General features: G+C 42.2%; 2 protein-coding genes across 4 annotated transcripts in view; one reads left to right on the forward strand and one right to left on the reverse strand.

The window, feature by feature from the left end:
• CYTH3 (cytohesin 3) overlaps positions 1 to 8892 on the reverse strand; it is a 51866-nt gene extending 42974 nt beyond the window's left edge. The window contains exon 1 of one of the 3 annotated variants that reach the window (XM_032197291.1): positions 8748 to 8892. In XM_032197291.1, coding sequence (XP_032053182.1) covers positions 8748 to 8778 — 31 coding nt within the window. In that variant the 5' untranslated portion in view covers positions 8779 to 8892. Of the gene's footprint in view, positions 1 to 174; positions 598 to 5863; positions 5930 to 8747 lie in introns of those variants that run through there. The other 2 variants (XM_032197294.1, XM_032197292.1) reach the window with 2 other exon arrangements.
• Positions 8893 to 9133: 241 nt separating this feature from the next.
• The window catches only part of RAC1 (Rac family small GTPase 1), a 46096-nt gene continuing 42041 nt past the window's right edge, over positions 9134 to 13188 (forward strand). The window contains exons 1-4 of the mRNA XM_032197539.1: positions 9134 to 9369; positions 9480 to 9603; positions 11667 to 11749; positions 12419 to 12553. The gene's annotated coding sequence lies outside the window, so the exon portion shown is untranslated. The remainder of the gene's footprint in view (positions 9370 to 9479; positions 9604 to 11666; positions 11750 to 12418; positions 12554 to 13188) is intronic.

Genomic DNA, 13188 nt, shown 5'->3' on the forward strand with positions numbered 1-13188 from the left:
GAGGCTCCTGCCGGCGAGCTCCCCAAACACCGAACGCTTGGTTTGGGCAGGGCCCAAGCAGGATCCTTTCAGTCAAAGGGAATACCACACAGAAAAGAGAGAAAGAGAACCAAAAATGGAGAAAAACAAAAAAGGGAGAACCGCAAAAAGGTATACAGACACGTGTTTACCTACCCCAAGCAATCAAGTCCATAGATCTGTGAGGGATCACCAGCCAGCATGGCCTGCACACAGCAGCTCCTGCGTAGGCAACCCCGAGCGGCCGAGCACTTACATGCACAAGAAAGGGGGCAGGTCCCTGGGGGCTTCTCAAGAAGGACTCAAGGCTGTCCTACATAGGACCAAGCCCCTAGCCTGAAGTTGGGAGGATTTTCATGGTCAGAAAATGCATTTAACTTGCAAGGTTCCTCCCAAGGAAGGGAGTTGCTTCGTACCAGGGCTTCTTGCAGCCACTTGGTTTAACCTCCACTTCTTGGGAAAGCCTTCCCCCACAGCCCCCAGTTGTGGGATACAGCCACAAAAACACGCAGCAGTTTCACAAATTCAAAAATGGCATTTGCAAGTGGTCAAAGTTGTACTCGGGGAGAGTACAGAGCCTGGTGGGAAAATTCCTCTTCAGTCGATTTGAATGACGAGGCAGGAAGTTCATTAGTCCACGCTTATATGAGCGAGAATAAAAGAAAAAAAGTACTCAAAATCTGACTACTGAATATAAGAAATGCTACTTTACACGACAATAATCCCTTATTTTGTAATATGCAGCTATAAATGCCCCTTTTGCCTATTCCCCTCTCTTGTGCATGCCTCATGAGGCAACAGGACCCGTTCGGGTCAGAAGTTGACCCTCCAGACAACGTTGCTTATGAGCTAAACAAAGATCTTATTAAGGAACATGATATTTACAATATATGAAAGCAAAAATGTAACAGCAAATAAAGGCATCTGAAAACTTGGGAATGGAGCAGGAAAACAACCTGACTGGTATTTAGCACTCAGGATCAGACGGTACGAACACACATCTCCATGCTGGAAGTTACACTGCCTATTAATGAGGCTCTTGTATAAAAACGGAGAGGTGACTCACTAAATGATTACATCTCACTGTGCCTTTCACAGAAAGCAGCAAGAGGCAGTTTCCCTGCTTGCACATGCCAATTTTTTCAGCCTTTTTTTTGCGTGTGCATGTGTGTGAGAACAGGAGAGAGACAGGATACATCTCTTTTCCTCCCCATCTACTCCTTCTGCCAAACGACGTCTTGCGTACCACTCAATTTCAATGTAATTTGACTGAAGGGTGGATATTACAAGCCTTGTGAGAACTGGTAACTGGCTAGGGGAGACACCAACATGAATTCCCACAGTCGCTGCTCAGCCGCTCCTGCACCCTGAGAGGCAGCAGACGGCGAGCGAATTTGCAGACGCACTCTACGTGGCCACCCCGCGCGAGCCCTGCTCTGAACCAGCTGCAGAAAATCACATTATTATGCAGATAAATGCATGGGGAACGAGGCCAGAAATAGAATACCGTAAGGAGGAGATGCGTGGTATGTCACTGGAGACATGAAAAAGATTCCGGGCTCCTAGGAGAGAAGGCAAAGCTTTAGAGATACCAGACCATTTCCATAGACTTGGGTTTCATCATTTTCATACAACTTGCTTGTTTTGTTCAAAAAGTTCGAGGTATTTCACCTAAAAATCAACAACTGTTTTTTACTTTGGTATTAAGGACCCATAGCAGCTCCTCACAATCCAACCGGGCTGCTAGATCTGATAGGGAAAGCCAGATCCAAACTCAGATTCAATCGTCACAAACTAAGTTACCTCCAAATCTTGTTTTAAACACAATTTTCTTAAGAAATTCAACAGCATTATTAATCAATAGTCTGGCAGTAAAATCTATCCTTCACAAATCTTCCATATTCCCGACATAAGCTATTTCTTTTTATAATAAACAGAGCATCTGAAAATTAGGCTAATTAGTAAAGCCATGCCAAGAAGTCCAACCTATTGAAAAATTAGATCAAAGATCTCCAGTACTTCATGTCCTGGTTGAGATTTCACAAGCTTCCAGAGTGCTGCATTTCCTGTTAAACTCCATGAGATCCTACTGAATTTGTCAAAGAAGTGCTTGTTTGTTTTCTGGGAAATATTAGATAACGTCTGTATTTGCCTTTTGCACGTCAACTTATATTGGAAAAGCTACCCGCTTATATCCTACCTACGTGTAAGTAGACAGCAGAACTTCAACAGAGTTGTGGAAGCAGCTATGTATCATTGTTGTTTGTTTGTTTAATAAAACTTTATAATACAGAATAATGGGCTTAAAGAACTTCAGAAAGTAATGAAATAAATGTGACACAGATGTTCACCAAAAAAAAAAAGAACAAGAATGTTTTTACTTCATAGCAACCAAATAGGTCAAGCCATTTCCTTCTTCAGGCAAATCTCAGAGGACCACAAAACACATGGTTTTCTAGTGGATTTTGTGTGTCTATCCCACTAAAAGGAAACACTGTTGTCCAAGAAATTTGCAATACTAAGTTTTCCCATGAAATTGTTGGAATTAAAAGAAGGAAGTCATATGCAATTAAAAACAATTTGCTAGATGCTAAAGTTATACAAATGGTATATAATTAAACCCACTTTTACTATCTAAGTCGCATACCTTTCCTCTACAACACGCTGCTTTAAACGAATGCACAGTGAAGAACTCAGAAACACCACTCTTGTCTGTTCACATGAAATTTTCTTTGTCTTTATGAATATTAAAGTGAAATATCATGAGTTCTTCACGTCCGTGGGATTGTGGCCCTACAGCCCTGCAAGCTGACAAGCTTTCCCAGCAGACTCGCTGCTAAGGGCTTAATTTTATCCTCAGTGAAAGAAACCCCTGGTCAGTGTGTCCAAACTCTTCACTACAATGAATGCTATCTTTCAGTACCTGCTTAAGTACTCACGAACTACAGGAAGACAAAGCGAGGCAGACATCCTTAACTATAACTTTGCCTTAAAAAGGTGGAATGGATTCCCACAGACAGCTTCAGTCACCACGAGACACTACCCCAAGTGTTGCCTAGCCCCATGCAGAAGTATGAAGAAAGCATAGTGTGGGATCCCATAACCAGATTAAATTTATTCGTGCACTCAAACAGGAAAACAAATATTGCATAGGAACATGCAACTTATTTCCTAACTTCAGGAGTAAGATTGCAAAAGTGTTCAAAAGGTTTTGCATTGCCTTTTTAAATTTCTTTTTTTTGTACAACTTTTCTACAGACTTTTTAAAGAAAGAAAGAAGAAATTCTAACATCTGATTATTTCCTTGTCAACAGCCACTTGGGATGTGCCACATGTCCATGTGTGCACCCATGGACACCAAGAAAGGCAGTGGGTGGAAACAACATTAACAGCTCTGGTTTAGCCTCATTAAACTTAAGATGACAATTATGCAATCTTAAGATCCTAAACAAGACAGCATTTTAGTTGGGACAGATGGCACTGGATCCAGAGCAGACAGTGTATGCTGCGAGTCATCCCTTTAAACACAATAGTTTGATATCTATTTGCAAATTTGATTGTTCAGAACAAGGAAAAGGGAGGAAGAGAGCAGTAAGACAAGCACAGGATCCTGCAAATCTTCACAAAAATTTGGAAGCAGAAAAATGACCTTCCATATGAAAAAGCGATTAATGAGATTGGAGGGGAGTGAGAAGACAACACTGAAAGAAGCCAAGAAAGAGTAAGATTTCAAAAAGAAAAGTATAGTAAACAGTACGAGAGGCAGCTGGCAGGACAAAGAGAAGGAAGGGAATGTTCTGAGTACAAGGGGTCAGGACAAGTGTGGAAAGGACCTAGGATGAACCTGGAGGAGATACTCTTCAGACGGCGACTGCAAACAGCTCATTCGATGACTTTCAACATGAAAAGGAGATGGGGCAGTAGTTCAACAAGAAAACGGGGCCAAAGACAGGGTGTAAAAAGAAACAGACCAAAGCATGTTTGAACTGAGAGGGAAAGGAAGCAAGCAAAAGATAGCAGCAGATAAGATGGAGCTCCAGTATAAGCGAAACATCTTAAAGCTCTTAATGCAAGAGATCAAACTTTTCTATAGTGCTAGCAAGAGCGAGACACAGGTAGAAAAGACGGCAAGCAGAAGAAACTGCAGGACAGACACACCTTATTCCATCAATTTTCCCTTGGAAAGTGTTCAAAATCCTATAAAGAAAGAAGGGGAGGCAAGAAACATGATGAGACTGAAAGATTTGATGTGAACCGCAGGATGTACCTTGGAAAACCCTGTGCTGCCTTGAGACGTGCAGCCCCTAAACTTGTAAAAGCTTTTATGGAACCATTGCTATTAAAAGACTGCAATATCCATCCTGTAACAGCAGCGCATGGGGAGCCCCCTTTCACGTGGCTATTACTGTGATTCAGACACCGTTCTGCAAAAAACGCTCTGTTCCTCTCAGTAAATCCTACAGGTGTTGTTTTTTTTTTTCCTAGATGTAGTAATACATGCAGATGCTACGTTATAGGCATGCTGTTCCACTAAAATCCACGCCATGCACCAGACACCAAATGCTACTTAACTATTTGTCAAGTTTGGCAACCTCTGGAAATTTTATCAGCAAATAAATATTTTCTGCCAAGGCACAGCTATGAATATCGAATGTTAGGCTCAGGAAAAAAAAAGTGTTATTGCAATTAAGATGCCCATTTTCCGATACCATTATAAATAATATTAATGATTACATTGTAAATATTAACGTGTTTGAAGCTAAAAATTAAGATCCTATTGAACCAACAGGTAGCCTGTATAAATGTGAAGTAGGTTGAGCACATAGAAATATTTATTTAAGCAAAAAGTGACTTAATGTGAAGCACTGCTGGCTAACAGAAGACATTTATGTTGTTTAATTTTGTGCTGTATCCTCAAATCTGCTCTTTTTCCTCTTCCTAGAATCCCTACATGTTGTTAGTCTAACACTCAGGTGCATTTTTATATTCTTGGCACTTCCCCAGTGTTATTTAAAGCTACAAGCCTTCCTCCAAAGAACTTCTGGGACAACTTTTTAAAACCACCAGTACAAGTTATCCACTTTGATGAGTCTGGAGTGAAACATGTTTAACATTCTTCTATGCTAAATAAATTCTTTATTTCATTAGTTTCTTTTATTATAAACAAAACATGCAGATTTAGTCTCAAATGCAGAGCAAACATCTAGAACCATGCACAGGCCACATGGATTCTTCTGTCTGTAACATCTACCTTTGAAAGACACAACAATGCACAAAAAAACAAAGCAACAAAAAAAAAAAAAAAAAAAAGAACACGTCCAGAGGTTACTGCCTGAAGTTGAAATACATAACTATATATATATATAAATCATTTTTAAAAACACTTTTTCTAAGAAGAAAATGTCTTTCTTACATTTAACAGATTTTGCCTATAAACGTGTAACTGCTTTGCCATGCAGAAGAACAGAAGTCATCTTGCTAAATTTGGTTTGGCAGCAAATCTATTCTTCTGAGTCTTCTGCAAGACGATCTGGTCTCTTGGTCTAGTTCCTCATGAGCGCCTGTCTGCATAATAGAAATCAAAGCGCTACCTGGCACCGTCACTGCAAGTCGGGCCAACTAGCACAGCCTGGCAACTGAACTGCTCTAACCCCCCAAAAAAAGCTTCATGATTTGGGAATAAAGAACAGAGCTTGGGGAACAGTATGGAAACCTCACTGTCACAATCAGTGACAATTTTTTCATGTTTACTAAATAGAAAAAAGATTTTCGCATTTTTGAATGTTTGCTTAGAGCCCTTTATGGAGATAGCTCAGAACAAGCACACACACAAGTCACTACGTACTTGATCTTGTAGGTTTTTCCAAGCAGACCAGCGCCGGATTTGGGTGACTACGAAGCAACTGCACAACTCAACTCAAATCCAGGGAAACAAAGAGGAGCACTATTCCAGCCTGCCTTCTACACACCTGCTGCAATATTCAATGTAAAGATCTCGGTGCAATGGTACCACCCCTGTGTAACAGTAAGCGTGTTAGAAAAGCCTCAGTCAGATCACAAAACATGTGATTTTAAACCAGGCGAGGAGAGGGAGGGGGAGAAATTTCCTGGATCAAGTGAACCACAGAGATATTTTAATCAGAACACAAAAGAAGGCTGAGACAAACACCAACTGACTCGGATCATATCACATCAATAATCCACGCACACAGCCTCCACTGAAATCAATGGGAGGTTTGTGTATAAGTGGCTTGCATAAAATAAATGCATGCCCCCATTTAGGCTCCAGAGAAGAGAGAAAACACTGAGAACAATTCCCGTAATTAACATTTCTCTTCCGTCAAGTGTTTCTAAAATAATAAATCCTAGCTTTACATAGCTCCGCTGTCATTCACAGTTTTTACAAGAGGTGGCAAAATAAGTGACCCCGTTTGACAACTAAGGGAACTGAAGCATCAGATGCAAATTACACAGCAGAGCAGGGCAGCAGGCAAAACTGAACTGGGAATAGCAGTTTACCTTCTGAATCACAGTGTAATGTCCTAGATATTTAGATGTTTATCTAGATCAAGCCTCTAATTAGGGTGATACCATGCAGTCCTCAAATAATTGTGCACACTTCCTAAAGTACCTGTGCACATCAATAAGCTCGGCTTTATGAGTCTGCCAGTCAATCATGTGAATTTTTGAGCACTGGAGGTGTCCTGCAGAGGTTCAAATGCTGGGCAGCCCTGCTCAGACGCCCTTGGCAGCCCATGACTCTCAGTGGCACTAAAGCATTTTAAAATTGGTTATCAAATCAACACTTTTCACATGCCTTCTATTGTTTAGAAAGAAGAAAAAAAATTACTCTTAATTCAAAACAATTCATTAGCTGGAAATGATCTAATTAATCCTGGTGTTCCAAACTGACTGTGTTCCATAAGAAAAAGCCAGACAGGATCTCTGGTCAGGAAAAAAGTTCAATACTCACAAGAAATTAGTGTAAAACATTAAGTACTGTTTGAAAAAAAAAAATTACTAATTAGTCTACGATTGTTTTAAACAAAGACAAGTAGGAACATAATCTATTCTGTTCTGACAAAAAAGCAGCATGTTTATTAATTACATAAAGTTATAAATAATAGTTTTACTTGCAGTCTACATGAAAATCTCATGTCTACATCCACTAAACCAGCTTTCAGAGCAATACAGACCAGCTCCTCCCAAGCTTCCATCTTTTTCTTTCTGTGAAAATGCAACTCTGAAACACTTAACACCTTCTGAAAGGTGATTCTCAATTCAGCAAGAGGTCCACTTGGTAGTCTAAGCCTCGCACGTGAGCAGGTACTACACTACACAGGGCTCGTGCCGCCAGCAGGCACGGTCATCTCCCTTTACTACAGATCTAAGCCCATAATGCTGTGAGAACATATTTTGAGTTGAGCGAATTTTCTGGCCTTTACAATTACACTGTTCAATTGTTGCCAATTACATTTTTTAAAGGAAGACTGTCTTGTTTTGTTATTTGGTTTCCTTTTTCAGATTTTTTTTTACAGACTTCAGCCCAACACTAACCAAGGGAGAGAGGTGCTTGCCGAGAAGTGGCCATGCTTACAGACGACTCCTTGAATTATTTTTCTGATTCATCACAGACTTTTTTTTTCAAGTTGTCAAAACAAACACCACACCCACTTGATTTCCGAGTTCTGGGTAATTATATTTAGAATTAGCAATCACCGTGTAACTATTAATCATACAAGGCTTAGCCATCACTTTACCTATCTAGAAATAAAGCAACACGTTCAAACGCAGACGGTTTAGTGCTTTATTCAGGAGAGATCCCCATCGCTCTCCGCTCCGAACCATGCCACTGCTGCAGACGGCCACAGTCGCAGCAGCAGCAGTGAATATAGAGCTACAGTCTCAGCAACAGCAGCGAATATAGGGCACTGCATTGAGCCAGTGCTCTGCCCCAGGGCAGGACCGGCTGCTCCTCAGCACCATTATCACTGGCGGCACCCAAGAGCTGGGTGTTTCAGGCACAAGCTTTACACACGCGCCCCCAACACGAAAATCACACGAGGCTGCAAATCCTGGCAGCGGGACGGCACACGGCCCCGTCTCCCAACGATTAAGACTTGAGACTAAAAAAGCTCCCCCAGGACGCGAGCCCTGACTTTCTGAAGGCAGGCTTCGGGAGCGCTCGCACCGCTGCCTTCAGGCTCGGTTCACCTTGTTCAAACTGGCCGAACCACTCCGTGATTATCACCGAGCCGCCGCGAAGATGACACACACAGACACACACACACAGACACGCACACACACACACACTCGCAGCAGCCCTCACAGAACATAATTACCCTTTTCACCGCCCGCTGCCAGCCGCCTACTTTTCCCCCCTCCTCCCCAGCAGCTGCACCGGGGCAGCGCAGCGATGTCGCCGGGCGGGAGCGGAGCCAGGAGCGGGGCCGGCTCCCGGTGAGCGCCGGGGACCCAGGGCCGCTGCCGCCGCCCCTTCCCCCCAGCTCCGTGCCCGGCTCCCGGAGCCTCCGGCCCGACCCCGCCGGCCGCGAGGCGCCGAGCCAGCCCCCGGCGGGGCCGCCGAGCACAGGCGCCAGCCCCCGCGCCCGCCCGCGGTCCCCTTCCCCTCAGCGCCCGGGGGAAACGTCCCGGGCTCGGCGGCGGCCCCCAGCCCGGGCTCGGGGCTCCCCGGCCACGAACGCGGGTGTCCCCCCGGCCCCACTCACCGCCGCCACCCCCGCCGCCCTCTTCGTCCATGTTGGGGCCGCAGGCAGCGCGCTCCGCAACGGCGGCGGCTGAGGGAGGCCCGGGGCTCGCTCCACCCGCTTGGCGCCTTTCTCGGCGGCTGCTCTTCCTCCTCCTCCTCCTCCTCCTCCTCCGCCTGCCCTGCCCCGTCCCTCTCCGCCCAGCTCTGCCTCAGCCCCGGCGGCAGCCGCCGCCTCGGCCCAGCCGCCCGCCCCTCTCATGTGACGGGCGGCGGGGGAAAGGCAGGCCCGGCCGGCCCTCTGCCGCCGCCCCCCGCCGCCTCTCCCCCTCAGGGGGCGGCAGATCGCCCGCCGTGCACCCCCCCCGGGCCGAGGGGCCTCGCTCCTGCCCTCTCCTCCTCAGGGTGTTCCCGGCAGGTTTGGCCTGGCGGAGTTGAGGCCATGCAGAAGCATTCCCCGGGGGGCGACGGTGGGAAGGGCTGAGGGGAGCCGTCGTGTTGGGTATCGCTATGGCCGGGATGTCTTCTGGGCTCTGTGGTAGCCAGAAAATGTCTGCAGGGTCGTTCCCAAACGTCTACAGAGCCACAGAAGTCGTTCCAAGGTGTCTATGAGGGGAAAAAGGTGACAGGGAAATGAGAAGAAGGTGAGGGGTGAGAGCTGGGCTGGTGTCACACTGTCAAGGGGGATGAGGTGGATCGAAGTGTCCAAAAAGGGGCCTGAGGCTCATGGTGTCTGTGCTTGTTTCTTCTGCAGTCTTGCTTGCTCCTGATGCTTTGGTCTGGTGCTGGAGAGATGCTGGATGCTTCCCCTGCTGCAGTGGTCATGAAGTTTTGTGTATAAATGGGACTGCTTCATATACAGCACACGGTTTTGCCTGGTACGTATTGTCTGTTTTGGTAAGGGAAAAGATTTGCCTGCTTACGGATTTAGGACACAAATATTTGTGGGATTTCCTAAGTCCTTGCTAAAGATTGTCGGTGCGATACCACGGCGGTCAGGATATCAGCCGCCTCCAAAGTCTGTAAAGGTAAGCAGAAGTGTGCTGGCACAGACCAGTCTTCCTTCCTTCCCAGGCACCACCCCACTTTATTTTTTAAAACCTTTGGTGTCAAAATTTTATTCAGAGAGGAAACTGGGGGGGAAGGGGTCAGCCAACAGGAAAATATCAGGGTTTTCATTTTCCTGTTGTAGGCTGGCATGGGACAGCATACTGTCTAAAAAGCTGTGTCAGGAGTGCTCACCTCTGGACACCACTGCTAATCAGTGGTTCTTACATCCCCTTTTGATGAGAGCTGAGCTTTGGTTCTTAACAGCTGCTCTGGTGATAAAGCGTTTTACCTCAGCAAGAAATCATAAACGTCGTAGACCTCTAAGATACTCCTCTGTATTTCATATTTTAAATAACCTTTATTATAAGTTTAATCAGTTAGTGTATAAAAAGGAGATGATTACATAAAACAGAAGCATTGCCTTGGTAAGAGATTTATTTTGAAATGTGTGTCTATGAAGTGAAATTACAGAATGATTTTTAAATAAATTTGAATGCGGATGAGCTGACAGTGGGTTCTGAATATTTTTGCACACTGAGCGGACTTAATTTACATTAGAGGGGAATCTGTTTCATGAGAAAAATTCAAATTCTATTTTGATCACAGATTGTTTGCTTTCATTTAATCTGTGTGGTTTTGCACATTTATATAAAATATATTTAATTCTGTTCTTGCTTTTGTTTAGCAGTATCATTTTTCCCTTCCTGTATTCCATTATAAACTAATATGCTTTTGATACACAGAAAATTCTACCGCAAAATGAAAGTCCAATCACTAATTCTTGTAGCAGAGAAGAGTGAGCCATGGTCTTCCTCCCACCGATTCACCAGCAAAATTCCTGTTGACTTCAGAGGAAGCAATACTAAGCTTTAAATTTATCAAAATTAGTAACAAAGATGAAAATGATATTGTGATGCAAGCAAGATGAGAAAAAAAGGACTGCCCCAACTATAAGTGATCAGTTGGGATATTTATATAAACTTCATGCTGAAATCAGATAAACTTGTGAAATAAACTAAATGTTCTTTATTATAACCTAATCATTAACTTGAGCAAACAGTTATATTTCCATTTTTTCTGTCCTATTGAATATGTAGCTTACTCTGTTGTAGGTTTGAAAGATATATCATTCAGTACCCTCTCAAGGAAAACCTGTTCTTTCAGTCCTCTTTTAGTAGGATGACTTACCAATGATACAAAATACATGTACATAAGAGCATTTGAAATTATAGTGTCTTCTTCAAGGCTGTATGTCTCTTTTTAAGATCAAAATTGTTACCTTATTATCTCCTTTTCACATGTTTAACTTCAGTCTGTCATGTCTGGCTAAAAACCAAATTAGGGCAGGAGAAGATTTTTTGAAAATGTACAGAATAAACTAAAAATTACAGTCATAGTTCTACAGTGTAATTAGAGTACTTCTACCATACCAGAACAGCTCTGTATTTTTTGGTAATTCAGCAATAACAATGCTACCATTATTAAATACTGGGCAGTTCCCTACCAACAAAGAAGCAGATCCAGATAATGAGACAGGTTATAGTCTCAGCAAATTTTAGGATGCACTCCAATAAACTATTTCTTACCCATGTGAATAATTCTCTCACATCTACTTTGGTTTCCTGAACTTTGATCATTCTTCTGTTATGAAACATATCAATTTTATTTTTCCCTGTGTTAATAAGGGTTTCAATCAACAGTTTTGTGAAGATTGTTTGATCTTTTTTTTTCTTGCATGCCATCCCTTCTGTAGTCATAGCTCTATTTTTACCACAAATACGTTTTGCCAGTTTTATATCCACAAGTCTAGCCTTCTGTGTTGGAAGAACTTCATGGTCTGTCATTCATGTAAATAATAGTCTAATAGTTGGTCTGTTTAAATTATTTTTAGGGGAAAATTGGGCATTCTCCAAAATCTGCTGTTGGCGGGGTTGATTCCTTGATGATAAATGTGGATATTTGCTGAATTTTCAGGTAATATACTTTGCCTTTATTTTCCTTTTTTAGATAGCTTAGTATCTTTTTTGATTAAGTTTCGACTAAGTAGTAATTTATCACGTTGTGTTTCATTTTAAGGGGTCAGGAGCACATCTGTTATGACATTTATCGTAACACAGAGAATCAGTGAAGACAACTGAATCCCTTACATAATATTTTTGTGGTTTAAGTGGCTCATTAAATCTTGAGCCATTTTTATGGATTGCAATTTAAACCAGACTCCAAGTGATAGTGAATGAAAATCACCCCCCCCCCATATATGTTTTTTAATATTTGAAGAATTTAGATGTAGGAAAGCGCAGTTGCTTATCACCTGTTTTCCTCAGCATGAGACTATTCCCTTTTTTCTGGATTACTATTTATCAGTTAATGGAAATTCTGAAAAGAATCTCCATTATACATCTTCAGTTTACTTGTAGAAAGAAATAAGCTTAATCTTAATGTGATAAGTTTCCTCTTCCAGTAATGTAAATGTTGCAGTGATGTAAAATACCATTTTATGATTATAGATTTTGTAAACTTTTAATTTCTAAACAAAAGCATGAGCTATGGTGGTGTTCATTACATCAATTACAACAGGAAAGTAGATGGTAACATTATATATTAAAGACGTAAGAAATACCATTCTGAATTTTCTCAACACAGAAAGAAATAAAGAACCTGCCATTGTGCCATCAGGCTGGATGTCGGTATCTAACACAGGGAAATGGAATAATGCATCTTAGTGTTGAAAAGAAGAATCTGAAATCATATTTGAAGAGGCAGTCATCATGCACGCAGGTAGTCCTATTTCATATGTTCAAGACATTGCTAATTGGCAACTTTTGCTTATTGTGACTTTGTTAGATTTGATAAGAAGGATTTTGTAGTTACCTTTAAGGAGGCAAGTTACTCTTAAAGAACAAGCATCTATATGCTTTTAAGAATACATTCTTAAGGAAAATGGACGCATCTTTTAAAGAATATACATAAATCTTAAAGAACATAGATGTTGTGCAACATTTTCTTTACTACAATTATTTGATTGATTTTATTGCTCACTTAGATGCTTACATGGTTGGAAAAGTGGTGCAAGCATTTCATGTCCTGAGACAATGTATTTTCTGCGACAAAGTCATCAATACTCAGCTGCTGTATTAAAGATTACTTCTGTTTAAATTCTAGACAATCAAACAACTTTTATTTTTTAAGAAGCAATGCCTGATAATTTCCAGGCAGGAAGGTCTTAGTCCATCACCATGTCTTTTTTTTCCCTGTTTTTGTTTATTTATTTATTTATTTATTTATTTATCAGTACTTGAAAAATCTGGTATTCTTGAATCCCTAAGGCAAACTCTTTGACTTCCTCTGTCTGGCAGATGGGTTTTAGTCATGTATTGTTTCTCAAAATGTTTGTGCTGTCACACACATCATAT

This window comes from Aythya fuligula, chromosome 15, assembly GCF_009819795.1.
Source record: "Aythya fuligula isolate bAytFul2 chromosome 15, bAytFul2.pri, whole genome shotgun sequence".
NCBI lineage: Eukaryota > Metazoa > Chordata > Aves > Anseriformes > Anatidae > Aythya > Aythya fuligula.